The 27,232-nt window shown below is 30.2% G+C and overlaps 2 protein-coding genes across 3 annotated transcripts in view; both read left to right on the top strand.

Annotated features, from left to right (window-relative positions):
* Positions 1–226: 226 nt before the first annotated feature.
* LOC107450731 (DBH-like monooxygenase protein 1 homolog) lies at positions 227–21,535 on the top strand. The gene is made up of 14 exons (XM_087153332.1): positions 227–858; positions 3,394–3,540; positions 5,677–5,856; positions 7,917–8,003; positions 9,451–9,642; positions 9,754–9,853; positions 11,456–11,622; positions 13,015–13,072; positions 13,286–13,371; positions 14,350–14,388; positions 16,707–16,766; positions 17,507–17,628; positions 19,322–19,469; positions 21,038–21,535. Exons 1-14 carry the CDS (start codon positions 583–585, stop codon positions 21,215–21,217), a joined length of 1,842 nt encoding a protein of 613 aa, XP_087009458.1. The 5' UTR covers positions 227–582; the 3' UTR covers positions 21,218–21,535.
* A 1,296-nt stretch (positions 21,536–22,831) lies between these two features.
* The window catches only part of LOC107450738 (DBH-like monooxygenase protein 1), a 33,017-nt gene continuing 28,616 nt past the window's right edge, over positions 22,832–27,232 (top strand). Inside the window, exon 1 of one of the 2 annotated variants that reach the window (XM_087153333.1) lies at positions 22,832–23,593. In XM_087153333.1, coding sequence (XP_087009459.1) covers positions 23,312–23,593 — 282 coding nt within the window. In that variant the 5' untranslated portion in view covers positions 22,832–23,311. The remainder of the gene's footprint in view (positions 23,594–27,232) is intronic. The other variant, XR_015429754.1, reaches the window with a different exon arrangement.

The following is a 27,232-nucleotide window of genomic DNA, read 5'->3' on the forward strand; positions in this document are numbered from 1 at the left end:
ATATAAAATAAAGTGAAAAATCATATTTTACATAAATAAAAGAAATTTCTCTAGAAACTGCTTATAACCATGAAATTAGCCATTTTATTCAACAAGAATTGAAACTTCAAGAATTGAACAAGAATTGAAACTTATAATTGAAACTTCAGTATAAAAGTGAAAATATAGTTTTAAGAATAATTTTAAAAATCGTTCTAAGACAATCGAATGAAAACTTTAACATCCGGACTCTTAACATTCTTATCATCCGGGTTTTAGTTTATGCAAATATCGCATCAGGAAATGACGAACAAATAAATTTCGGCGTGCAGAATTCTAAACTTTATTTATAAATCCTTTTAAAGCCATTTGTAAATATTGCCGTAGCAACACTGCTGAGTCCAGGCATGTAGTCGCGTCACAATGCAATTGTGAATCAATTATACTAACAATTTATTGAAAAAATTAGATGTTTTATTCGTATTATTATATGAACTAAACAAAATTCAAAAGTTTCTAAGGGTTTTTTGAAAAAAAATTTTTTTAAAACAAATAGGAAACACTCAGACGAATTTTTTTTCCTAATAAGCTCAACCTACAAATATGGACAGTCAAATTTTGTTTTATTCCTTATTACTAACAACTGTTTTAGTTACGGCAGAACATGAAGAATGGCTGCACTGTAGTGTTCTGGACAGTGGAGGCAAATATCAAGTTTGTTGGTTGACAACAGTGTCCACTGCTGGTCAAGCAGAGATTGTGTTTGGTGTTGATGTGCAAACTCATGGTTATGTTGGATTTGGCTTGTCTTATAATGGTGGTATGGCTGGTAGTGATATTATTACCGGTTGGATAAAAGATGGAAAAATTTATTGCCAGGTAAATTTAAGATTTGAAATTTAACTTTTCTTGGTAAATTTATTTATTTTTACATGAAACTAATAAAATATATTAGCAGTTTGTTCGACTAGCTGGAATTTAGCTTGTGATGTATTTCAAATCCACGTAATTTTTCCTTCTGAAATTTATTGGGCAATAAATATAAGTAATTATACACATAGTTATAAATTTAATTTTTTTAGAAAACTTCATTATTTTCTTACACTTTGTACCTTTTCTATAAGTATAGTATTTAAGAAAGCTGTATTATTTTTATAACTATGGTAACTTTGAACCGTAGATCGATTTCACATTTTATTCCGCCTTAAGAAATTCAAGTAAATTGTTATTTCAGTCAAAAAAGTAATGATGTACTTATGTTTGAAATATATTTCCGCCAAATGTGGAAAGGTCAGAATATCTTAGAGATGGCTAGTAAATTATATTAATAGTTAATCAATGCATAACAAGTTAGCATATTTATCGCGGTTTATTTTGTGAAAAGCCCTTGGTTCGAATCAGTTGCGCAATTGGGGTCAGGTTTGATCTATAAAGGGGGTGGCTAAAGATTTCACACTTGAAGTTCGTTTATTGCTTTGGTTGTGGGTTGTTGTGGAAAGCGAATGACACGAGAAAATGTCCGAACTTTTTGATTTCAATGATTTTCTAAGATTTGTCATCGTTTCTAAATAACGCTTTAGAAACTTGATAAGAAGTTACCCTATGCTATTACTCAATTGACTGCGCGTTACTTTCAGAAACGGAATAAAAGGACTAGGTTACTGTTCTTATATCATTTCTTTTATTACAATTAGTCCCAAATTAGATAGATCGTAAAGTCAAACTTCGGTTACATTCATTACTGGCAGCAGTCAGTAAACGGGTCAATGACCAATTTGATCAGCCTATGAAGGAACCGATGGTGTGTGGTATTGATTCTTGTTAAACTACTCCACTGTAAAGTGCTTAACTTCGCTCGTAGGGGTAGCAAAGCAAGAGAGCCATCTTTTCTGCAGAATATCAAAATTGTGACAACATGCCTTCGGATCGTCCTCAGAGATTGTGCAGCTCTAGTGTGACGTAAATAAAATACTGCTAATACTTCCTTTCGACAAGTACTGTTTACTGGCAAGTGAAAAACATGTCAATTACTTTTATGACAATTTTGGCCCATCTCTATTTTCGAAATAAAATATTTTTGGTTGTTGATGGTATCCACCTCTTAATTTAATGAATGCAAAATGTAAAGCATTCTCGCAACAACCCAATGTGGACAATGGGGAAGGGATGGGGGCTAATAATTTAATAGATGAGCATAATCTAACATCACTTTTCGAATGCATTTTAATAACAACCTGACGAGATACAAAAACGAAAATATGAACACATTTATCCAAAATTACAGTTAACATAGCTTATGCCACACTTTTATTTTTTTAGAGTAGTAGTCGAAATTCTGCGCTCATCTTCAATTTGACCACATTCTTTGGCCTACATTATCTGGGCCTACATTTATTTCTATGATACTTGTTCCAAAACTGTCAATATTCCTTTGCAACATTGATTGAGACTATTACAGCTAAATTTGAAATTCCAACTATTTATATTCAAAGTATCTCTTTTTCCCGTTCCGCAGTGGACAGGTAGTTAAAACACGGTTCCCAGTAGAACACCGAAGTCAAGTTTCACTGGGTGTAGTCAGTGTGAGGGTGTGTGACCACTTGGATCAGTCTACGAAGGGATCGAGGGTGTGCGGCATTGGTCCTCGTTAAATTGCTCTACCGTAAAGTGCTCGATTTCACGCGCAGGTCGTTGGGCTATCGAAGCAGTGGTACCATCCCCTCCGCAGAGGATCAAAATTGTAATGGTATGTCTTTGGATCATCTTTAGGGATGTTTCCCTGGCCATCGCCAATAGCCCATTGTGGAGCTCTTGTGCGACGTAAATAAACTACAATATCTCCTTTTCTAATGCAATTTAAACAAATTATTACTATAAAATGGATAAAATGATAGTATTTTAATGAATTGTTTTGATGGGAGTGAGCCAATTCATTCAACAACTGAGTGCACAAGTCCACTTGTTCATGCATGTCACAGTGCGGCTTACTTCACGCTCGACATATTATGATGTAATTTTTACATGTTTACGAAAATCAATTCAATATTTTGGTACATTAATCTGAAAAATATAAACTATAGAAAACGACATTAAATTTTTGAATATTTTACTGTGTTGTTCCTCCTTAATTCTTAGAAACTGTCTATTATGAATACGAGGTAAGAACGCAACCTTTTAACTTATAACATTTCTAAATCATTCTATAATAAAAAAGGAATTGCATGTTATTGTCTTGTATCTAGTAAGGCTAAATAAATTGTAATTGTTAAACTGGAAAAGCATTGATATTTATATTTTATTTTTCCTGTATGCATATATTAAATATAACTGAACTGATTGCAATGGCGTGTGTGTCATTCGACAAATTTTATGCTTAAATATCTTTTATGAATTAAAATTTCAAGTTATTTTTAGGACAGACATGGTATAGGAAATACTTTACCAATAATTGATATAAGCATGGACTGGGAATGTTTAAGCGGAAGTGAAAATGATACACACACCTCACTTGTTTTCCGGCGGAAGTTGGACACTTGTGATGAAGAGGACCTAAAAATTGACGTAAGTTTAATTAGATTAAAATTGGAAACAATATTAAATTATTTTCAATAATTTATTTTTTCGAGAATAAAAATTTTAAATATATAAATGTTTTTTTCTCATTTTATTCAGTTTCATATTATAGTTAATCCAATTGCATTCAAAAACAAAATTAATTTATTCCGGCTTTTGTCTTTTAGTCAGAAAAATTAAAAACTTAAATCTTTCAAAAAGAGAAGAACTTACAATGGACTCTCCACAAAGTTTAGGCGTAATTTTGAAAAATAATCCACTGTACAAGGGAAATTTTCAACAATTCCATTTTGTTGCTGGGCAGCAGAAAAAAAATTTACCGCATAAGTTCCTTTCGATACATTATTTTCCCTATGGTTGTTAGGTAATTGAATGCAAAAAAAATTTCCCAAGCACCCTAATTGGTAAACAAATTTCTGTTTTCAAGTATTCGGTGTAATTGACTGTAAATACAGAACATTGAGTTATTTTATACAGTTATTTTTTTATTTATTTTTTTTAAACTATTTTTAGACGAAAAATAACTTTTCAAAATTACTTGCATACTGTTATTAACTTGTAATTACGTCTATAATTTTACTAATATTCTTTTGTTAATAGCATAAATCTATCTATATTATATAAAACGCTAATACGTACGTATGTATCAATAAAACCGATGATATTTCGTTTCTCGCGTTGGCAACGGTTTTCATTTTTAATTGATAGGCTTCGGTGCGCAAGAGCACGTAGTGAACATCATATGGCTAATCAGGAGAATTCTCACCGAATTATCAAAAAAATTCTCAAAAAATTATCTTCATCGAAGCCGATGCTTTACATCCGGCGTTCAGTACTATTTCATATTATTTTACAACACATGGTTGTAGCTCTCTGGTGGGAAAGACTTTAAAACAAAACTTACAACAGTTACTTTTCTCAACAACTGAAATTTAGAATAGTGTGATTAAGAAAAATATGTGAACTGTTTGCAATTTCAAATTAATACTGAAATGCACAGGTTTATAATTTTCTACAGTGAAAAGTGGTCGGAACTTCAGTGTTCAAAAAAGTATACAAAAGCTAGACGTTAAGAACGTATCCAATGAGCGAGCAAAGCGAGCATCGGATTGCGAAGCAATCCGAAATGAACTGCGAAAGCATTTCTGGGAGTTGGCGAACGCCAGCGAGCAGGGGGCGAAGCCTCCTAGTATCTAAATAAACAGTTTAATCAAAAAATGTTTAAGAAAGTCACGTAATGCTAACGTGAATTAGAAAGGAAATAATGCCTAATGTATTTCTTGTGAGAGATTAGGTTTCGCGACATTTTTACCGACTTGGAGACAATTATGGCGACAAAATGATTGTTCTCGAAACTTCGAGTTTCAAAGCAATAGAACCCATGTTTACGGAGTTATACGAGAATCGTCTGAAATTGTGTTAAAAGTTCTGATGTTTGTCGCCAAGCCTACATAAATTGGAGCGTGAATCCCAAGGTAGAGTCTGCTTGTGACTATAGCAGTGTTCTGACCTAAATTAATTCAGTGACCCGCTTAAGGTTGTGAAGCCTATGTTTTGCTGTACTACGTTGTTATTTGAGCTGTAAATAAGTGCTAGAAATGAGTGTATTTTCTAGAAGTTTCTGCCAAAAAAGTTAAGTTTTTAGGACTCTTTCACTCATCTTCAATCAAACCGAACCCCTGTGCTCGGTACAATATCATGTGACAGGCTTCTTTACTTGAAACACTTGAAACATTTAAGAGATACATCAGAAACTTTTAATTCTTTATTTAGGGTTGCAGGAGAGCTTACAATTTTTATATTCCAGTCAGTAAATAAAAATGCTTCTGAGATTTTTAAAAACGTTTTCAAACAGTATAAATAATACAAAAAGAACGTAGTAAATACATTTTCAAGATGAAATGCGTAATAATGGCAGTAGTTTTCATACTAGTGTTTAATTTAAGCGCTTATTTGAACTATTGATTCTCTCAGAAGCTTTAATTACTTGCAGTTTAATTTATTTTGCAGCACTTTTCCTCTTTTTAAACTGTGAAACATAATTTTTTGCTTCTTTTTCTTCAGCTTTTGTAACATTTCTAACTTTAGCCTGAATAATATTTAATGAATATAAATAAATTTCAGGATAGTACAATTCGGTTAATTTATGCTTTCTCGGATATTGATCCGTTGGATGAAAATGATCTTGATTATCACATGAAAAATAGAGGAGCTAAGAGTGTTCTTCTGTTACAACCCAAAAGAAACGCTGAACTATTTATAGATAAGTCACAACTATCACACTGGGATGTCCTTTCACCGAATGTGAGTAATCATTTGATGATTTTCTTGGTTTTTTAACTAAGTAATCCTTATGTTTTTTGCTTAGTAGTTTATAGAAACATTTGTTGCACTGGTTTCTCTCTCCAAGCAACATTTTTTTTTGCAAATTACCTTTTTACTCTAATTTTTGTCAAAATGTACAAGTTTAAAAACGTTTTATATAACAGGGGTTTGCATAAATGTTGCGGCTAACTTCTTTGGGAGTTAGAGCACATCGTTAGAATTAAAACTACACAGTAAACTATGCCCGGAAATGTCATCATACGCCCCTAGAGGAGCTTCCCTATTACAAACGGCTTTATTATGCGCTTCTGAACAGGAGAAAATAGAGAAGTGCCTTTAATTTGTGTAAGACGATGTTTTCAGATCATTGATTCCTATACTGTTTTAATTCTGATGATGTGCCCGAACTCTCTAAAAGTTTGTCTCAGCATTTACACGACCCCCTGTTACAAATAAAAAATTTGAACTTGTACATTACAACAAAAAATGAAGTAAAAATGTCATTTAAAATAAATCTGTAGATTTAGGAGCAAAACTAATTTCAGATTTAAAATACCCACGTCCGAATGAGACAAGATTAAATATTTGTATAAACGCCAATTTTTTCCCCCAGTGTTAACTATTAAGTTTTTTTATGCAAATGTTTATTTATTTATTTGGAATATTGATTATAATATTTGTGTTATTTAACTGGATATCTTAGCGGGTTCTTTAATTTAAAAATATGAATGTAATGAAGAAGATGGAGACAGTAGTGGTATAAAAAGCAAATAAGAAGCTTAAAAATGGCAAGATGCTTAAAACATTATATGGTTTAAGATTTTTTTTTCTTTCAAAAAAGAAAACATCTTTACTGTACTGTTCTTTAGGCTTAGCAAAAGTAAGCATCGGTTAAGGACTTCTTTTCTTACTGCAAAATATTAATTATTACAAAACAATGAAAAACACAACAACAACAAAAAATGTAAAATACATTGAATACATTGAATTTTGACAGTTAGTTCAGCAATAAGAAAAATAATAACTAATAAGAAAGATATAAGATAAGAAAAAACAATTTAAGAAAAACTATAACTATCCTTTCTTTGAGTCTTTCTTCCGGATTTTCATAAATTAATTTAATTAATTTAATATGACAGAATATTAGTTTTAATCATTTTACAAATATGTGAGTTTGTACAAAACAAAAAGCAGTCTGGAACGGAATTTCTATTTGACATCGATTGATTCCTCTAACAGAATAGTAACTCTTCTTTCTTCTTCAGTGGATTGGAAGGGCTCTGGCCTCTTCCAGAAGTTTCTCCAGGTAGTTTTACATTTGGTGACTACTTTCCAGTTTTCTTGAGAACGCTTCAGTCATTCTCAACACAGTCGATCCATCTTAGCATGGGTCTACCCCGAGGTCTTTCGCAGAGTTGATACTCACTTTGCTACTACTCATTATTAAATTTCACAAAATTTTAATAATGAGTAATAGCAATCTAGCAAAATACAAAGAATTCCTGGAAAGTAAATTTCTCACTAAAATGAATTTTAGTGGGAAAACGAAACAAAACACAATTAAACCTATTGTAAAAGATACAGTAATATTTTAGCTCCAAAGGTTCCGTAGCATGGGGAAGTCTGTCTCAGACTTTTCCATGTTACAGTATGTCAAAGCCAGTATGTCAAAGCTGTCTGCACATTTGAGAAAAAGTAATACCAAGTCAAGAAATTCTTCATGTCCAAGAACTCTGGGAACAATCTTGGGGCTATTAGGTGAATGATCAAATACCTCCTTGCGAATTTTTTGTTGCAAATTTTTTGTTAAATTTCCCATAAGTGGGTGAAATGTTTGACCAGTAGCAATAAATCTAGGTTGCTTAGTTTAGTTTCTCATTACGGGCTCCATGACTTTATAGGTAACCTTTATAAAAATGACTTTTTCTGAACCCAATTTATTCCAACTGATCATTTTATAATGAGAAAAAATAATTATTATTTTAATTATTAATTATTCACGTGATTAAATTAAATATATCTTTTCTTTCTTATGCCAGTTTACCATTTCATCTGAATTCAACACACTATATTGGTGTAAGATTTACAGAGCTCCAGCGCTACCAGTTAAGCACCATATTGTTTTGGTACGTAATTTAACGAATTTTTTCCTAAATTTGTAAACTTTTCAAGCTATTTATTTATTTGTAATTATTTTAAACGGAAAGAACAAGTAATTATGCCCTTTCTATTAATAATTGTTTTATCATAATAAGAGTACAAATTCTTATTTGTTAAATTTCAGGCAATTTATATAAAAAAAATAATCCTTTAATATGCATTAAAACATATATATTATAATAACGACTAATATTTTTTTTTCAAAATTTGTTCATTTTTATCTTACTTACTTTATGTATTCAATATACTTGCAGCATTGTAATCGAATTATATCTGTCCATCTGTTGCTAGGTGGTCGAGCGGTCAGCGTGCCCGACTGCAAAGCCAATGGTTGCGGCTTCAAATCTCGCTCAGGGCATGGATGTTTCTGCGTTCTCTGTTGTGTGATCTGGAATGTGGCCCACCCTACGAACGCGTATCTGTAGCAGTGTGGCCTGGATATATATATATATATATATATATATATATATATTTAATCAATACTATTCATGTTAGTCTGCTAATTCTAGCTGCTGTGCCTTGAAAATTAATAAGCAGAATTTTCAAAATTATTTTAATCTTTAGCAGATCAACAATAGTGTAAATCATGGAAAGAAATTGACATTATGCTTCTCCAACTGTGATAAAGAAAAATTTAGTCATTTAAAATAAACGTAGGCTTGACTAAATTTTCGATTAAATGGAATTTTGATTTCTTATTTAATTTTTGTTATTTCATATTGGTATTTTTTTACTTATTTCTTAATTGGTCTTCAAAAAAAAATTTTTTTTTTTAACTTTACAATTGATTTGTCGGCTAGTTAAATAATCACAAAGAGTTTGTATTTTAATCTTTAAGAGCCATTATTTTGAATAACAGACAGAATTTAAAATTTTGACAACTGTATTTTTCGATTTGCTTCATTTCTAGTAATATTGAAGGTAGGCCATGAAAAATTTATATTGTGCAATTTTAAGCTCTTAAAATTTTCTACAGGGAATGAAATTTTCTACAGGGGAAGACAGCAAAAAATCCCAGAGTATATGCAAAAAATATTTTTGAGTTAGTTCAACCATAATATTGGTCAAATATAGAGCTAAGTTGAACCGTATTATCGCACATATCAAATTTCATTCCTCGATATTAGGGTATAATTCGAACAGAAAAATGATTCAATTTTACATCTTGTGCAGTTTTTAGCAAATTCTCGCTGTATTGTGGTTCATAGCAAGTTCGAAATTTAACCTTCTTTTGGGAAATTGTATGTCTCCAACTATAAAAAAACTAAAGTTTTCATTATTTGTGACGGTAGCGAAAATTTTTTATTGTTTTTTAAGGTTTTTATAAAATTACTTTTGCACAGTAAGGTGCAATTTACAAACCAGTGTTAAACTTCAATAATTTAACATGTTCTGCTATTGCTTCTTAACTAGGTAGAACCGCTTATTCAGAAAGGACATGAACCGTATGTTCACCATCTATTGCTGTATGAATGTGTGGGAGCAAATCCTGAAGAATACGATCCACATTTGGACAAAATAGGACATCAGTGTTATCGACCGAATATGCCGGATGTTATGTCAAGATGTGAAGGAATAACGCTTGCTTGGGCGATTGGGGGAGAGGTAACTTTTAGCCAGTGTTAGAAAATTTTTTTAGTAAAATTTAAAGTTCTTTCTAGAACTTAACTTTTCGAATTTTTTATTTTATTTTAATATGTATTCTTTCAAAATTAGGATCTTATACTTCCGGATCATGTTGGACTTCCACTTGAATCTGGTATTTCCATATATTATATGCTGGAAATTCACTATGATAATCCATTTCGTCATGATGGTATGTATCTTGATTTTGTCAAAAAAATAGTCAAGTTCGGAATAATTTGGTTATTCTGTACTTAAATTAATTTTATTAATTGAACTATGCATTTATTATGTTTGAGTTGAAACTTCTTCCAAAAATGTGTGTCTAAAATTGTTCAAAACAAGTTTAAAATAGCAATTTTTCTCCGTAAAATTGAGGTAATTTTTCTCCATTTTACTTGCCTATAGAGATACTCGTATTTCCAGTCATAGATTATGATTTCGCATTAAAAACGTCACCAACTTCTTTCCAAGTCGTATGAAATCCTATTTGTTTGCTTCATCTTTATTTGAAAATACTTCAATAAACTTGCTTTGTAACATTGTGTATTCACACTATTTCTGAACAAATGGCATGAAGTTTGCCGCTTAGCTGACGAGAATACCTGTCATATTTGATGTAATTTTCTTAAAATCTCATGTTTTGAAAATGCATATTGCCTGTACTAAAACTATTTAGCCACGAATTTTTTCACAAATGAACATATTGTATTCCATAGAGTACTAAAATCAGCTGCGATATTTAAGACTGTTAAGACATGCTTGAATGTTAATATTTTGACTACAGAAAATAACAGTCGTTAGTGGTTGACGAAGACTTTATTCACAGAATTCCAGCGGGCAAAAGATTAATTTGTTAATTTATTTGTTAAAAAAGTCTTCAAGAAAAGTCTTCAAGAGTACTGAAATACTTCCATTGGTCTATGATCTTCAAGAAAAATTATGATCTTCAAAAGTTAAGTCATAATTGTTAATAAAAATTAAGGATGCTGCAGATTAAGATTGAATCAAATGTATTTTTATTATTCGTTTAAATGTTGCTTAAAATCTTTTAAATTTTTTTTTTGCATACAGGACGAGTTTAAGTTGTTCTTAATAAATAGGAGATGCGATTGTACCCATCCATGCGAGCAGTATTTGCTATGGAATACGGAATAGCAATACACTCATATAAGAGTCGAATTGGAATATCAGCATCTACTTATATCCATTTGGGGAAAAGAAAGAACGATACCAAAATTAGCCTATCTGATTTATAGATCGCGACAAGTGTTCAAAGTGGTGGTATTCCAGAGAGCCTGAATTTATGCACTCTAGTTCACCCCCACTAAGATTTCGCACACTGATTCTCGCTTTAAGATTTGCAGCCGTGAGCGTCACAAAATATTTCAGATGTCACTTAAAGAAAAGTTCACGGGGTTGAGATCTGGTGAACAAGGAGACCAATCCTCAAGCCCAAAACAATTTTATTCTTTTCTGCCTCTCAGAGTTCAATTCTCACATTGTCTACTTTTTTCCGTGGTAAATACAACTTATCTTGATGGGAAGAATTACCCCTTTTATTTTATACGAACAATTTTTCTTCACCTTATATTTATCAAAAAATTCTTCAACAAACTTTGATTTCACATAAACAGCTCTATTATTTCCTGCTTTAATATTTTACATTTCACGAACGGTTGAAAAGGCAAGTATAAAAGCTTAATACATTTCTTTCATGAAACTTTTTAAGATTAAAAATGACACAAATGGAGTAACAGTAGTATCATATATCTGAACTACATTTTCATTTTAGGTATTGTTGATAGGTCTGGATTTCGAATTTATTATACCAATAAATTACGAGAGTATGATGCCGGTTCATTGATGTTTGGATCAACTGTATCAAGAAGGTTATTTATTCCTCCAAAGCAGAAGGAATACACAATATCTGGACACAGCAACCCTTTGTGTTTGGATCCGGTAAAACATTTATTTTTTTTTTATATTTTGCGCAATTTTATACTTGCAAGTGATATGATCGTAGGTAAATAGCATTTTTCGATTCGGAGGCCAATCAGGTTCGACGCACACGTCTTGCGTCGCTTACAGTTATCCAATTAAATCTGATTTAAATTACATGATTAGGCATAATCTTCTGAAGTTGCAAGTACCTAATTGATACTTTTGAAAAACCTCATCACTCGGGACTAAACTTAACCTTCAAAAGGGTGTGGACAGGAAAATGTTATCATGTTTTTAAACAAATTTAAATAAATTGAGAGTTGTTATTTATTGCTTGACAATATCTTTTCAAGCAAGCAAAACGCAAGGTCATTGCCAATTCGCAATTGGAAAAATAGTGCGCATTATTTTAGAATTCCATAAGATCTCTTTTGGCAAATAAAATTCATACGTTACTGCAATCAACATTATTAAAAATATAGTTAAGTGTCACTTCTTTGTTAGAATGTAATTTTCGTTGAAAGTTTTTTTTTTTCATCGTCCTCCAAATCCATTTTTGTCACTTTAATCAAAAATAAAATTAATTTAAAAAACAATCTAATCATTCATAGTTCTACAGAAAAAAAAACCTCTTAAGAAGTTGTTTAAAGAAAAAAAGAAGCACCGAGAAAATTAAAACCAAACATCTAACCGAAAATCCATATTGGCTTTGGAAGATTTTAGGAATTTGTTATACTTTATAAAAAGCCGTTGAAAAGCTGATTCTGAGTTTACGACTGTCAATGATAAACCTCGTAGCCTTGTAATTGTGAACCCAATCCAGAAGATAAGGGAACTCATAGCTCAAACATTGGGAAAAATTATCGGTGGTGAAGGACTTTTTGATGGAACTAGTCCGCATTTGCGTTACGTATAGAGGAAAACTACGAACACCTCTCACAGTTAACTCGACGGAAAGAGGATTCTAACTCATGATCGGTATACCACTGAGGATATTTTATGTCAGCACTGTGGTCGATGCGAGCTGGGAGCGGAATTCGTATCAATTTGCTACCGCTGTGATTTGAACCTCCGTCACCTCATTGGAAGGCGAACACACTATTTCTTGAACTACCTCAGCTCTTGTTTCAATCGATATGTAACGCAACCCCTAATGCTTTTGACGAAGTTCGCATCTTTAAATAAATAAGTGCAGTAAATTCCTGAATTCCAGAATGTTCCCTAAGTTTTATTGTCTTCGTGGGAAATGTACTTTCGGAACGTTTCGCTAGAAGTGATTTCATCTTAAGCGAAAAAAAATTTTAGTACCATTTTTTTTTTACAATACAGTCATGACATTGTTGTTTTTCGAGGTTTTAATACTTTTTTCTTTATTTTAGCTTTAATTTAGTTTAGTTTTTTCAATTTTAGTCAATGCCAAAAGAGGGAATAAAAATTTTGGGAACATTTCTACATGCTCACTTATTAGGTAAGTATACAATACCTTACAAATAAACATATTTCATTTTTATCTAGACTTTAGTTGTCCTATTGATGTACCAATAGAAAGTATATTTCTAAATCAAATAAAAACAGCAAAATTTTAAGAAAATTAAAAAAGCTAACGTTTTTTATGAAATGAAACTCAAAATTTATGCTCTGTGTTAAGATAGTACATTTTGTATTATTTATTGTTTGATAGCACGTCATGTGAAAGCTCGACATTTCAGAAACAACACCGAACTTCAACCCTTAGCTGATGATAGAAATTATGATTTTAACTATCAAGTATGCAATATTATTTCCTTTATTTATTGTTTTTATACTTTTCTTATGAGTTTTACATTTAATATGTAAACAAGTGTATTGATTCACTCTAAGGATTTGTAATATCTTTCATTTCTTTGTATTATATAAAATCGCTTATGTATAAAATGCAAAAGTTATGTTTGGAAAAAAACAATTTATTTTTATATAAACAACAAAGCTTTATTTAACATTGAATAATAGTTAAAATACTTGAAATAATGTTAGAGAGTAGCGAGAAATGGCCCTGAAAGTAAATTTGTAACTAATTTTAAAATTTTGAATAATTTATAATTATGGCTAAAAGATTTATCCCTTTTTAGACATCATTTAAAATAAGAGTTTATCAAATATTTTTTATGAGTATTATCCTTAAATAGTATATTTTGTCAAAACAATTTAATGAGCTTTTATAGCAACCAGGATTAGAAAATTTAAAAATTAAGTTTGCAGATTGTTTTGCAATGATAGCTAAGCAAACAGATTATTCTGATAAATTTTATGCCAACAAAATTGAAAATCTGTCTGTGCAAAATATGTGCTAGAACAATAAAACTAAAATTTAGGGATAATTTTGAATAATTTTTGGTTTGAATGTAATAATCTATTTTCCAACAGCAGACAACAATATAATAAGGGCTGATAATAGTGACCAGAGGAGTAGCTACATTTTATATAATAAAACAGCTATTAATTTACAATTTACACGAAAATTAAACCAGTAAAAACAGATATTATAAAGGAAATCAAACTTCTTAAATGATTGGGAATGAGCCATATACCTAGAAAAGAAAAAAAAAAACTATACAATTTTTTATTTATTTTTCTTTTATTAATATTTAAATTAAAATTCATAACATTTGTAATAACTTTGATACATGTCACATGCATTTTCGAGTATCACAGATTATATTACAATTTTTACAATAAATTTTTACACGTTTTTATTTCTACTTTTAGGAATACAGATATTACTCCGAAGAAATTGAATTTTTACCGGTAAAGAAAGCAACACTTTTTTTTATTTATTTTATACAGTAAATCTATATGAATAATTGCATTTTTTACAGCATGAGTCATCCATACTTGGATAAGAATTTTTACTGTAGTTACCTATGGCGAAATACAAAAAAAAGTAAAATTGTTCTTTATTAATCCAAACTTTGGACCGTTCTCCCGACCAAATTATTAGGACCATATTTCCCATACTGCGGCTACCGCATTTATTTTGGGAGTGGGAAATCCGAATCCGTTGGAAGAAGAATTTGTACGTTTATTCACGGAAACTCCGGTTTTATGTCTGATTTAGTAACTAAAAATAGCGTCTGCACTCATTAATTAGCATATTTGAGGTCACTCCCTCTAATCATTTATATATATATATATATATATATATATATAACCGTCGTTGAACAGCAGACGGAATTTTCAGTCAACGGCTTCCAATGTTACTTCGTAGCCTTGTAATTTTAAACCTAATCCAGAAGACAAGGGAACTCCTGGATCAAGTATTGGAAGAAATTTGCCTGTTTGAAGGACTTTATGATGGAACTAACTCACATTTACGTTACATGGAGAGGAAAACCGTGAAGACTATGTCAACCTTCATCTATGAAAAGGTACCCCACCATAGAAACTAGTTAGCATGTCCTATATACTAGTGAATTGGAATTATATTTTTGTAGTGGTAGAAACACTACAAAGACTTCCCACGGTTAGCCTGATGGCAAGGGGACTCTAACCCATGATCCATTTACCACTGAGGATATTTTAAGCTAGCACTGTAGTCGGGGCGAGCCGGGTGCGGAATTCTAATAAACCAGCCTTCGACGGGATTCGAACCCGGTTCAACTCATTGTTAAGCGAGCTCTCTATCCCTTGAGCCACCATGGCTTACCCCCTCGAACCATTAAAATTTAGTCCTAGAACGAGATGTATTCAAAGTGGTCCGTTTTTTTCCCTTTTTTTTTTCTTGGCGCATTGTGCAATATAATTTAAACTTGAAATCAATACATTTTCGATGAAGTGTGCAAATAAAGTTTGGAAGTATGGGCATAATCAAGCAACTTCTTTGCGCTATTAGGAGATGCAAGGGAATATCGCGAACTAGGAAAGTCGTAGAATGTTTTCATGTGGCATTGCCTGAGTTAGATGCTTCAAGCATGTAGTTACCAAAATTTGTTATTCAAACATTTTCCACAATTTCACAAAATTCAAATACTACGCAAATGAACTAAAACAATCAGTGCTATGATTGTGATCTTTATTAAAAGCTTTCCTAAACCACAATTGAACTTTTATCAAATTTTGAAGTAACATTTATTACATTTTTTTTCATTCACAATCTCAGGATGGACAGAGGAACATTGAAAAAGGATTTAATTCACATCGGCTTAAACGATTAAAATGAGTTCACATCAGATCAAAAATTCTTAAGAGTCTAATTCACAGAGTAAGTATAAATTTTTGTATGCAGGATGTAAACTTAAATCTGGAATTAAGCCTACAATTAAACAACTTCGATACGCTTGAATTATTTTAATTGTAAGACATGCAATTTTTACACCATTTTAAAATATATAATTTTGCATGACGAGACTCCAAATTTGAGCAAAATCGGTTGAATAGTTTCTGAGAAATCGAATTTAAAAAAAATCGTACATTAAAAATCCAATTGCTCGTGAACTATTCAACCAATTTTGCTTAAATTTCGTATTTTTCCGTGTGTAATTACATACTTTAAAATGGTGTAAAACTTTGTATTCCTTACAATTCAAAACTTTTTCAACCACCATTAAATAAAACAGCTAAAAGTAATAAATATTTACTAATCCTTAATTTTAGCGTGGAATTATCTTTAGATAAACGAATTCTACAATTGTGTGCGAAAGTTTTTCATTTTGCTTGAAAAGATCAAGAGATATAGCGAAATACGTAAAAAATAAAGTTAACATTAAGGGTCCAAACTTAGGACTGCTTTTCTGACCAAACTATGGGGACCATGTTTCCCAGATTGCGGCTACCCCCTATATTTTGGGGGTCTGAAATCCGAATCCGCTTGAAAAAAGGGTATGTTTATTCTGAGAAAGGGAATTTTTGTGTCTGATTTTGTAATTTAAGATATATTCTGCACTGACTAATTAGAATATATCAGGTCACCCCCTCGAACCATTAAGATTGAGTCCTAGAACCTGAAGATCAGATGAAAAGTTTTTCAGGGGGATCCGTTTTTTATTTTGAACACTGTATATTTATTCGAAATGCTATTTTATTTTGTTTCTTGCATGGCATACAATATTTTTATTTTTAATATTTAGGGTGATCAAGCAACAATGGAATGCACTTATGATTCTTCTGAAAAAACTAAAGTAACATTTGTAAGTCCTGATTTAAATGCTCTGTTGTTAAATTGTTTGCAATGCAAATTTAATTTATTCAATTTATAAATATTTATTTTAAATTTACGTATTTATAAATATAACAGCAAAATATGCATACCCTTAATAGAAAGGTGCTCTTGTTTGAATTCTATTTCGCCAAAGCCTCAATAATTATGACTGTTTTTTCTTCTTATTGCTCAGTAATTCTCACATTGTATTATAATCTTTGTAAACAAAATAACAGTCCCAAGACTATGTGATTTTCCCACTCTCCACTTTTTTCGTCTCCGTTAAATACCTCTTAGAAAAGAGAAGGCCTCCGCACGGATCAATTTTGTAGTCCGAAGATGTAGTCTTGTAGGGAAGAAAAAAATAAGAAAAATGTCTCTACGTTCGGGCTACTTACGCAGTGGGGAAAAATACGAAAGATGTCATTACGTTTTGATCAAATTTTTTGTTTATGGTAACCCGTGCTGAGGCCTTCTCTCTTGTATTGCTCAGTTACCATGGTTAGTTAAAATCTTTCATTTTTTCCTATGACAATACGTTTATGTAAGTAGTGGGAATAACTTTGCGTGGACAAAAGTAAGACTTGCGGATACCATGGCAACGGAGAGGGGGAAATCGGGATAGAGTGAGGTAATCAGTTTACTTTGAGGTGCCTATTCTATTTAAAAATAGTATAAATTTTACCAGATATAATAAAAAAATTAAAAGGTCGGTTAAAAAATTTTCAGGGTGGTGAAGGTACCGATGAAGAAATGTGTTTGGGATTTCTTCTTTATTACCCAAAAATTGAAAAATATGCCTCTGTAAGTGTGCCAACAATTGATGAAATTAATGCAGCTTTAGGAGGAAAGTAAGCTATCTTTAACTATGTATTACTTATCTTACAAGGGAAACTAGGGAAGTGTGACTCGCCAATTTTAAAATAAACTAGTGGAATGTATGCCTTATGAGGAATAATTTTAAGGGGCAACATTCGTTTCGGCCCATAGAAGGTCCTGTGAGAGATAAAAAATAGTTAAATATGCAGAAAAATCGATATTTTATTACTTCAATGCAGACTATTAATTATTGTAATTGTCTCATACTCCAATTAATTTGTAATTAATTGGTTAATTAATTAATTTTCTAATTAATAAATCAATTAGCAAATTATTAATTAATTGTTAATTAAATATCAATTAATTATTAATTAATTGATTGATTGGCAATTACATACTCCAACTAATTTGGAAAATTTTTGAAGAAAAAAAAGTAAAAAAATTTCATATAAATTTTTTTTTAAATTAATCTAACAGGTTTTTTTGAAAAACAACAGATATATAAAATTTTCAAAATCAATTTTGAGAATAAATATGCATTATATAGTACGTTAAAGTAAGTACCACAAAATTAATTGGAGTATGAGACAATTACAATAACTAATAGTCTGCATTGAAGTAATAAAATACCGATTTTTCTATATATTGAATTATTTTTTATCTCTCACAGGACCTTCTATGGGCCGAAACGAATGTTGCCCCCTAAAATTATTCCTCATAAGGCATACATCCCACTAGTTTATTTTAAAATTGGCGAGTCACACTTCCCTAGTTTCCCTTGTTAGTCAATTAAAAAGTTATAGATTAATCATTTAATAATAAAATAGTTATTTTAAGGAAAAGTAAATTACGGTTATTACATTTTTCAGCTCCATGACACCTTTAAACTTTTCTTTTCTCGCTATGTGATTACATTTTGTTACATAGTGACATTTCTCTTAAAAGTAGTTTCTGAAAATTCAAATTCTATTGAATTTTATCAATACATTTTGTTGTCAAATTCTTTTCAGTCTCAGAACTAACACTATTTGCTATTAGTTTATTCATCTAGCATTAAATATCATAAATTTGAATTATTTTACTTATTATTACAAACTATTAGAAACTATTTATTAGAATTTATTAATTCTTAATGTTCATAAAGGAACCAGTGATTATTTTTATTTATTTAATATGCTCTTATTATAAATAGTTATAAACTAGCATTATTTTACTTTTGTAATTATTACCAACTATTGAGAGCTATATATTATACATTATAATTTACCAAGTGATTGTTACCATTTTTTTAAGTTTTGGATGAACTAATTGCTTATAAATTTATTTTGAATTATTACTAACTAGAACTATTAACTATTAAAACTAACATAAATATTGAGAGATTTTTATAAAAATTATTTGGAGATTTTTTTATTAACTAATTTTGTGTAAGTATACTGCTTATTAATAATTTATTTTAAATTTCAACTAAATTAATTTGCCCTTTTTCGAAATCAATTAATTTAATATTTTTTGCTGTAATGAAATAAAAGAACTGCTCATTAGAATTTGATAATTCACAAAGTGGTAATTTTTAATTTTTCACAGTTTGGGAGGCAACTATATCTGAACAAGCTAAACTATTTTAATTAAATTATGTTCGTTTGAAAATAAAATTATTTTGAATTTTTTTTTAATCAAAAACTATCAATTTAAAAGTTTTTTATTTTTGTTACTTTTTTTCAGTCTTGGAAGAAATAATATAAATGGAATGATGTATCGGTTTCTTATCGACTACGATTGGAGCAAAATTGATTTTGAGAAATTGGAGAACAACTTGAGATACTCGTATCAAGATACTCATTGCTATTTGGGTGACGGAAATAAGAACTCCGTAAGTATACTGAATTTAAATTAACAAAAAGGCCTTCGATTAACATTCCAATAATAACCTTCGAATAAGAAAATAACCACTTTGAATAACTTTTCCTTTAAATCAAACTTGTCCGCACTTCAAATAACAAACTGGATGGCATAAAGAAGTCTATTCTGTTTTTTTTAATTGAATATTTATTAAAGATGTTGTTTATTAGCAAATGGCACAAAACTTGTAGGTATTTCCAAGAGGTAAATTACTGAAACTCGATGGTTCATTCTTATCTTACAATTAAAGGTGTGCTAAGAAGTTTTTTCTTTAATTAAATGAAGAAAAAAAACAGATTTTAAGTGCCTTTATCTTTAGGCAAAACTCCATTTTTGAACTATGAATATGTTGGGTATCTATCACCACAAAAAAAAAAATTACTATTCCAATTCACTAGTATATAAGACATGTTAACTCAATTCTACGCTAGGGTACCTTTACATAGATGACAGTTGACATTGTCCATAACTTCTCTCCCCACAAATACAATCTTGACAAAAAAACATTGTCAGTACTTAAAAGCATACATATATAAAATATTTAGTCTACATATTTAAAAAAGTTTACATACCTAAAAAAATTTGCAAACTTATAAGAAATAGCTGCATATTTATGAAAAATATCTTTTTAAAAAAAATCGTTTTTGTTCACATTCTTAGTTTACATATTCAAAAATCTTATCTTACAAATTTGAAAAACATCTATTTATTCGAATAGCAAAAAATAAATAAAATAAAAAGACACCAAAAAATAACTTGATAAACGGGGCACGAAAAAACGGGATTTTAAAATAACATTTATAAAAAAGAAATCTCAATTTTAATTAACTTTTTTGATTCTAATGTTGATTAATTTAACAAGAATTTACATTTTATCCGAACACTTTCTGTTCAGATAAATTTGTTACGAGAAAACAGCGCAGCGGCCCTTACGATTTTTTAATGTACATAGACATTGACTAATTTGAAAATAAGAAATATGCATATTTTTTGGTTATTTATGACAGGTATTTGTTATAAATTATCTTTTTATAATAGCAATTCCTAAGATGCAAATGCTTTGTCCCTTTTTATTTCGTAGAATCAATTCGATTCTTGATAAAATAAGTCAATTGATACTGGTGATCAACTTAAAAGATGGTGAACTCGACAGGTTTTACTGTATTTTAAAAATATTGTTACGTGTATCCTATTACTGGAGGTTGTTAATTGATTGTTCGGAATACAATCAACTCTTTATGGAAGAAGAAAAACCTTTCGTATTTTTTTTTCATTGTATTATTTTCAACAATTCTTTTTTTACGATTTACTCATTTTTATTTGGAACGACATGGTCTAAAAATGTTTGAACTAAAGCCAGAAACTTTGATAGGAAATACTTATGGCACATCATATGAATTTGCTGCAAAAACCTCTTTTAATTTTTAAACTGCCTCTTATATAAAATTTTTGAAAACCGCCTGTTAAGTTTTGGATACTCTGCAGTTTTTTAATCGGCTTTATCAACACCTCTTGGATTAAATATATTTTTTTTTTCAGATCCGAGCTACAATTTCTTATCCAGATAACCTACAACTTCACGAAGAAAAACTGTCTTGCATTTCAGAGGAAGATTTTTTCAGCAGCAATAGCATCAGATTTCTCGAATTACCGAGATGGAAAAATATAATCTTGTGTCTTTTATTGATTTGTTCCCGTCAAGTTTTACACAAAATTTAATGATATACTAAATATTGGAAAAACTGTGATTCTCTACCTTTTTTTTAGTATTTTTGACCCCCTCCTTTCCTGTGTCATACTTCAACCTCCCCTACCTTTCCCTTTTGTCACAAGTCACACTATATTTAATAAAGATACAGAAACATATTTCAAATTTTATTTTTAAACTTCAGTTAAGTGTTTTAATGGCATTTTGAGTAAAGCAACAATAATGATTATATGCGTTCTTATTTTGTTGATAAACATAAAAAAATTTTGAAAACAATTACGTAAATTTGTTCAATAAACTAATTTTGAATGTTTCAATTTTAACCAAAATTTGTGACGTCTCACTTCTTGGTACCCCTTCCTCTCTCTTGTCACACATTGTTACAATTTTAAGAACTTCCTTTCTCCAATCCGTGACATCATTCATTGATGGCCCCAGACATAAATTTCCATCACACCACGTACTCCAGACGTTGAGAATTTAGTTTAGTTTTATATGTTGGGAAATTCTACACATTTATTACACACATACTAAAAAAATTAATAATAATAAAAAAATATTCCCAAGTCCCTTAATTATTAATCATGGTAGGGAAAAATCTGGTTCAGACGAAAAAAATCAGTTGCCAACCTTGATTTCTTCTCAGTCGCCTAGCAACGAAAAAAATTTATTTTATTTTTTGGTACACATACATGCAGTCTTGAGTGCTCAATTACATACGCATAGTTTACAAGCCTTTGTCAAGAGGAAAGAGAGACAGTACAATTCAGAAAAAGAGAGCTCGACGATACATCCAGAGTTACGGCGGGATTCGAGCCCGCTGACTCAAGGCTGCAGAGTGTTTGGCATAGCAATTAAAGTTTCTTCCAACAAAATGCCCCTCTTTTTTTTTGTTGATTCATAACGATGCTTTTGCGCCAAAAAAAAAATCAACATTTGGATTTTGGCCTAGAGAGTTTGCTGATCACTCAGTCGCTATGAGAAAAAATCTTCATGAATAGATGATTTTTAAAAAACGTAGAATAAATCACTTTAATAATTAAACTGTTCGTTCCAAGGCTCAGATAGCTCGTTACAAAAAGATAATATACATCGCTTAAAATTCAGGCTTAAGTCAAGCAAAGTATGTTTTATTTAATTATTTATTTATTTTTTATTTTTCTCGGCGAGAGTTCCGAAAAGTGGGCGAGTCTTTCTTGTGATCTTAGCGAGAGATTCGAAAAGTGGTTTATATTTTTGTCACTTTCAATTACCTTTTTTGATACCTTTTGGAAGCAAAATTATTAACCACTAAAGTTGTAATAATTACACAGCGCTATTTTTGATTAGCCACTTTTCAAAAATGTAAAGATGGAGAAAATAGTTTCACTGTGAATATGTACACGATTATCTTCCTAAGTTGTTCGCCTAATCTTCCTAGATTTCTCGCCTAAATTTTTTAATTAAGATTTTCTGACCAGCAAACAGTTTAGACGAATAACGAAGTTGAGTTTATTATTAATTTCACGGAAAGCAAAGTGCAAAATTTTGAAATATTCTCGGAATAATTAAATATTATGGTTAATAACACTTAGTTGGAAGGTCAACTAAAAAAAATTTCAAGGAACATAAGTAGAAAACTATCCATAACTGATCTTCGCTTTGATGTGCAAAGGTTAAGAGGAAATTTGCGCGAGCTTGTTTTGCTCTTGAATTTTCTTAACTAACATTTTACCTGCTTGCCCACTTCAAACTTATTTGCAGGAGGAATCAAAAGCTTTTGTTCAAACGAATGTAGCTAACCCATAACCCTGCTAATATAACAGCAAATAAAAGGCTAAAACATATAATTTGTTTAGAAAGGAAATACAGCGATGGGAAATAACGTCCACAATTCGAAACAAAGTGATAACCAAGGTTAGTTGTGATGGCTTTCTTTCTCTCCGAATGATGCAACATCAAAATTACTCTCTGTCTAAAAAAAACTCAAAACTGGTTTCCATTATAAAAAGCGTTAGATTCAAAACAACCTGCTCTCACGTGAGGGGCCGGCCCTGTCAAAAATAAAAAGAAGAAAAGAATAACACAACTGTTGTTTTAGTTCGAGATCAACAGTAGGCGCGAAAATGGCGCGAAATCTAAAGTTATTCTGCTCCTTATTATTATTTCTCCCGATCCTGATTGTTACCGGAGATGGAGATTGGTTTCATTGTACAGTATTGGATGGAGATGGTAGATATCATATTTGTTGGAAGACTTTCGTGAATAGTGAAGGAGATACGGAAATTGTATTTGGAGTTGATGTAAGGGCACACGGCTATGTAGGATTAGGTTTGTCCCCCAATGGCGGGATGGCCGGAAGTGATATTGTTACTGGATGGGTGAAGAATGGAAATACTTATTTTCAGGTAAAAATATACTTTTCTTTTAAATTTACTTTTTAAATTTGTTTTTCGAAAAATATTCAAATTAAGATGCTTTTTTCCTTTTAAAGAATCATCTTTTTATAATAGTTTTATTTGAAGTTAAAAGTTGAAACACTTTTTTTAAATGTAATACTTGAATTTGTTTTTCGAAAAAAAAAATGAAATTGAGACCCCTTTTTTTATAAGGATTATCGTTTTATAATAATTGTCATAAAGTTATAATTTAAAGAAATATTTATAAGTTATTATTCAAAGAAATTATATTATAAAAGCCTAGTTTTTTTTTTAAAAAAAGTATTAAAAATTAATAAAGAATTTTGTTTATACTTTTTCCAAAATAAAAAAAAAAGTTTTTGAAAACAAATGTTTTAATATTAAAAAAATTGTTCAATATTAGTTACATACACATTTAAATATTTAGCTATGGATTTTTATAATTTTTTTAAAATATTTAATTAATTATTTATAAAGAATAGTTATTTTATTATTAATTATATGCAATTATAACTAAATTTTGAAAAAAAATTATTCAAATATTTTTTTATAGTATTGATTTTTCATAAAAAAAATTACTTTTTATTTAAGTAACATCTTAAACAGTTTTACACAAATATCTGGTTTCCGGTCACTAGTAAGAGCAACTGACGCAAAATGTTATAAATTATTATTTAAAGAAAATCAATCTTAAAATTTTAATTTGTTTAAAAAATATTAAGAGTATAGCAAAGAATTTTGTTTATTATTTTTCCAAAATTAAAAAATTAAAAAAATTAATAAAAAAGTAGTTATATGTTAGTTGTATAGATACCTACATATTTAGTCATGTATTTGGAAAATAATTTCTTAAATATATGTTTAATTTTTGTAAAAACTGATTTTTTATGATTGGTTATAAGCAATTATAACTAAATTTAAAAAAATACATAAAAATATTTTTTGAAAGTCTTAATTTTTTGTGAAATTAATTTTTATAATTATGCCTAATGGCCAGACAATATTTGCCGAATAGTAAAAGCCTTTGGGAAGTCCTTGAAACCTCCTATCCTGATGCCTATGATGCATGATGCAATATTTCCTCCATTCCCTTCAACACATAAAGAGTTCCCGGTATCCTGCACTCACCATTTTGTCGCCCTGGAAAATTGGAATACGATATTCATATTCACGCATAGATGGCAGCACTATAAAGCTGCTTAACACAAAAAAGTCTAGCATTTCCCATCTCTTAAGATAGGTGAAACAACCAGATAAGCTAATTAAACAACATTCCACAGTTCATTTGAGAAGACTCAACTGAACTTCAATGCTAATTAAATCGCGCAGTTAAATTTCTTTTTTTACGGTTCTGAAACCATGCCAGTTGTAAATGGTTGAAAACAGTTTAGTTTTGTATTTCTGGTTTTCTAAACATACTAGTTGTAAATGGTGTGAAAGGAAAGGAAGTGGTCTCCATTAATATTTTACTTTACTAACTTATAATGTACCGTAAACCGGGGCGAGTCTACCCATTTTTTTAGTTTGTCAACTTTCAAGTGGTCAAACTTTTGTGAATATTAAAGAAAAAAGGCTTTTAATAGGTGTTTCGGAACCGCTATTTATCCTTCTTTAAAGCTGTGAAATCGATTTTAGAAATTATTAACAGTTACGCTGTTACTGTATATTTTTATAGAACTGCTGACAAATCTCTCGTGTGGGGCGAGTCTACCCATTCTACTAAAATGAATGTTAACATTGTAAATAATCAAATTTCGCTATTAAATTGTTATTTTAGTTACTATATAGGATATTTATAAAGTAAAATTCATAACTTTATTATATATTCCATTTTTTTTATTCATAAAATAACACAAATTGAGTATTTGATCGATTATCTCATTTTGATCACAGTTTTGTTTTAATAATCATTAACATTCTAAAATAAAATTTTTTTCTGATTATTGTTGATAAAAATAAATTAAAATTAATAAAAATTTACAATTAAATAATTAATAAATAATAATAATTAAAGATTATTAGCAAAATCGAAATTCAAACATTGGGAATCATGAAAAATCCTTTTCCCATTATTTTGGGAGGTAATACTAATTTATAAATAATAATTTATAAATAATAATTTATTTAACTTGCATTAAATAAAAAAAGTTAATTTTGTAATATAAAAATTAAAAAAATAGGTAAAATAAATCTATTTTATATTTACATATATATTAAACCTATAAATTTTCTTATTAATGATAAATTTATCAATGCAGAATTAAAATAATATACTCAAATTCATTTAAAATGACTTAATTTTAATATAAACAAAGTTCTAAATTATATTATTATGCTTTATTAAAACTAAATACGAATGGGTAGACTCGCCCCCCGAATTCTGGCTTTTTGTTTACAACAGCAAAACTTACATTCTTTTTGTTTTTTTTTTTCATATAAAATTAATGTAATCTTAGTCTTAGATAAGTGTATCACTTAACCAAAGTGAAAATAGTAATAATAATAATATACTTACGGAGCACCAACTAAAAGTTTGCTGATTTTCTATACAAATCTCTCAAAAGATGTTTGAACAGGTCGGTTAAAAAGACACCAAATAAATAAAAACGGATCAAACTACTACAGCGCCATCTTCCTTAGAGTCTAAACTAAGTCCTCCGTCGGTAAATTTTTTTTTATTTGCAATTTAAAATAGTGAAAATTAAATAAAACTAAAATGGGTAGACTCGCCCCTGGATGGGTAGACTCGCCCCGGTTTACGGTATGGTTATTTGCAATAACAACTTTTTATCTTTACCTTTTGTAGTTAGTCATATTTTAAGACCATAATTGAGTGTATTGAAATATATTAATATTTTTTTCAACTCTTCAACCCGTGAAAATTAGCTGTGTTCACTCACATTCCTTTTGTTTCAATTTTGATTATTTTTTCAATCATCCAATAATTTATATTGGTTACAATATGTTTAAAATTTAATTTATTAAATTAAAAAGTCTGTGCTTCCTACATTTTTAATTAGTGCAGAATTCTGTGATAATTTAAATTTTCTCATGCACGTTCGATTAGTTAACATGTTTCTTTTTTAATTTTTTTTAACGCAAAATCGCAAGCTAAGTAGCGTTTATATCAGGGGTTTCCAACTTACATGAGGCCGGGGGCCGCAATTAAAAACTTCAGTCAAATGGCGGGCCGCAACTTAATCAAAACTTTATATAGGAATCTTTCATGTTTGAAGGAACATTAAATGCACTGGTGGACAAAATTAAGACAACATCAGAATTGGACACAGCTTCAATGGGCCAATGTTCCCTTCACCGATGAGTCCAGATTCAGTCTGCAACCTAATTCTGGACGATTATAGATATGGACGGAACCTGGAACCCGATACCATCCCAGCAACATGATCGAAAGTGACCATTATGCTGGTGGAGGACTCATGGTTTGGGCAGGGATCATGCAAGATACCCGCACACCGCTCCATGTGTTTGGCAATGGTTCCGTGAATGCCCAGAGGTACAGGCAGGAGGTCCTAGAGCCCTATGTGCGTCTTTTCAGGGGCGCTGTTGGCCCTGAGTTCATTTTTATGGACGACAATGCGCGACCACATAGGGCTCTCATGGATGATG

The sequence above is a fragment of the Parasteatoda tepidariorum genome, chromosome 10 (assembly GCF_982258835.1).
Source record: "Parasteatoda tepidariorum strain Cologne lab strain chromosome 10, Ptep-v5.0, whole genome shotgun sequence".
NCBI lineage: Eukaryota > Metazoa > Arthropoda > Arachnida > Araneae > Theridiidae > Parasteatoda > Parasteatoda tepidariorum.

What these genes read in the sequence shown, in the direction of transcription:
- LOC107450731 (XM_087153332.1), top strand. Translation starts at nt 583, where the DNA reads ATGGACAGTCAAATTTTGTTTTATTCCTTATTACTAACAACTGTTTTA. An exon ending in TTAAGCACCATATTGTTTTG is followed by an intron (nt 8,004 to 9,450) that starts GTACGTAATTTA and finishes CTTCTTAACTAG; the next exon opens with GTAGAACCGCTTATTCAGAA. An exon ending in AAGAAATTGAATTTTTACCG is followed by an intron (nt 14,389 to 16,706) that starts GTAAAGAAAGCA and finishes TTTAATATTTAG; the next exon opens with GGTGATCAAGCAACAATGGA.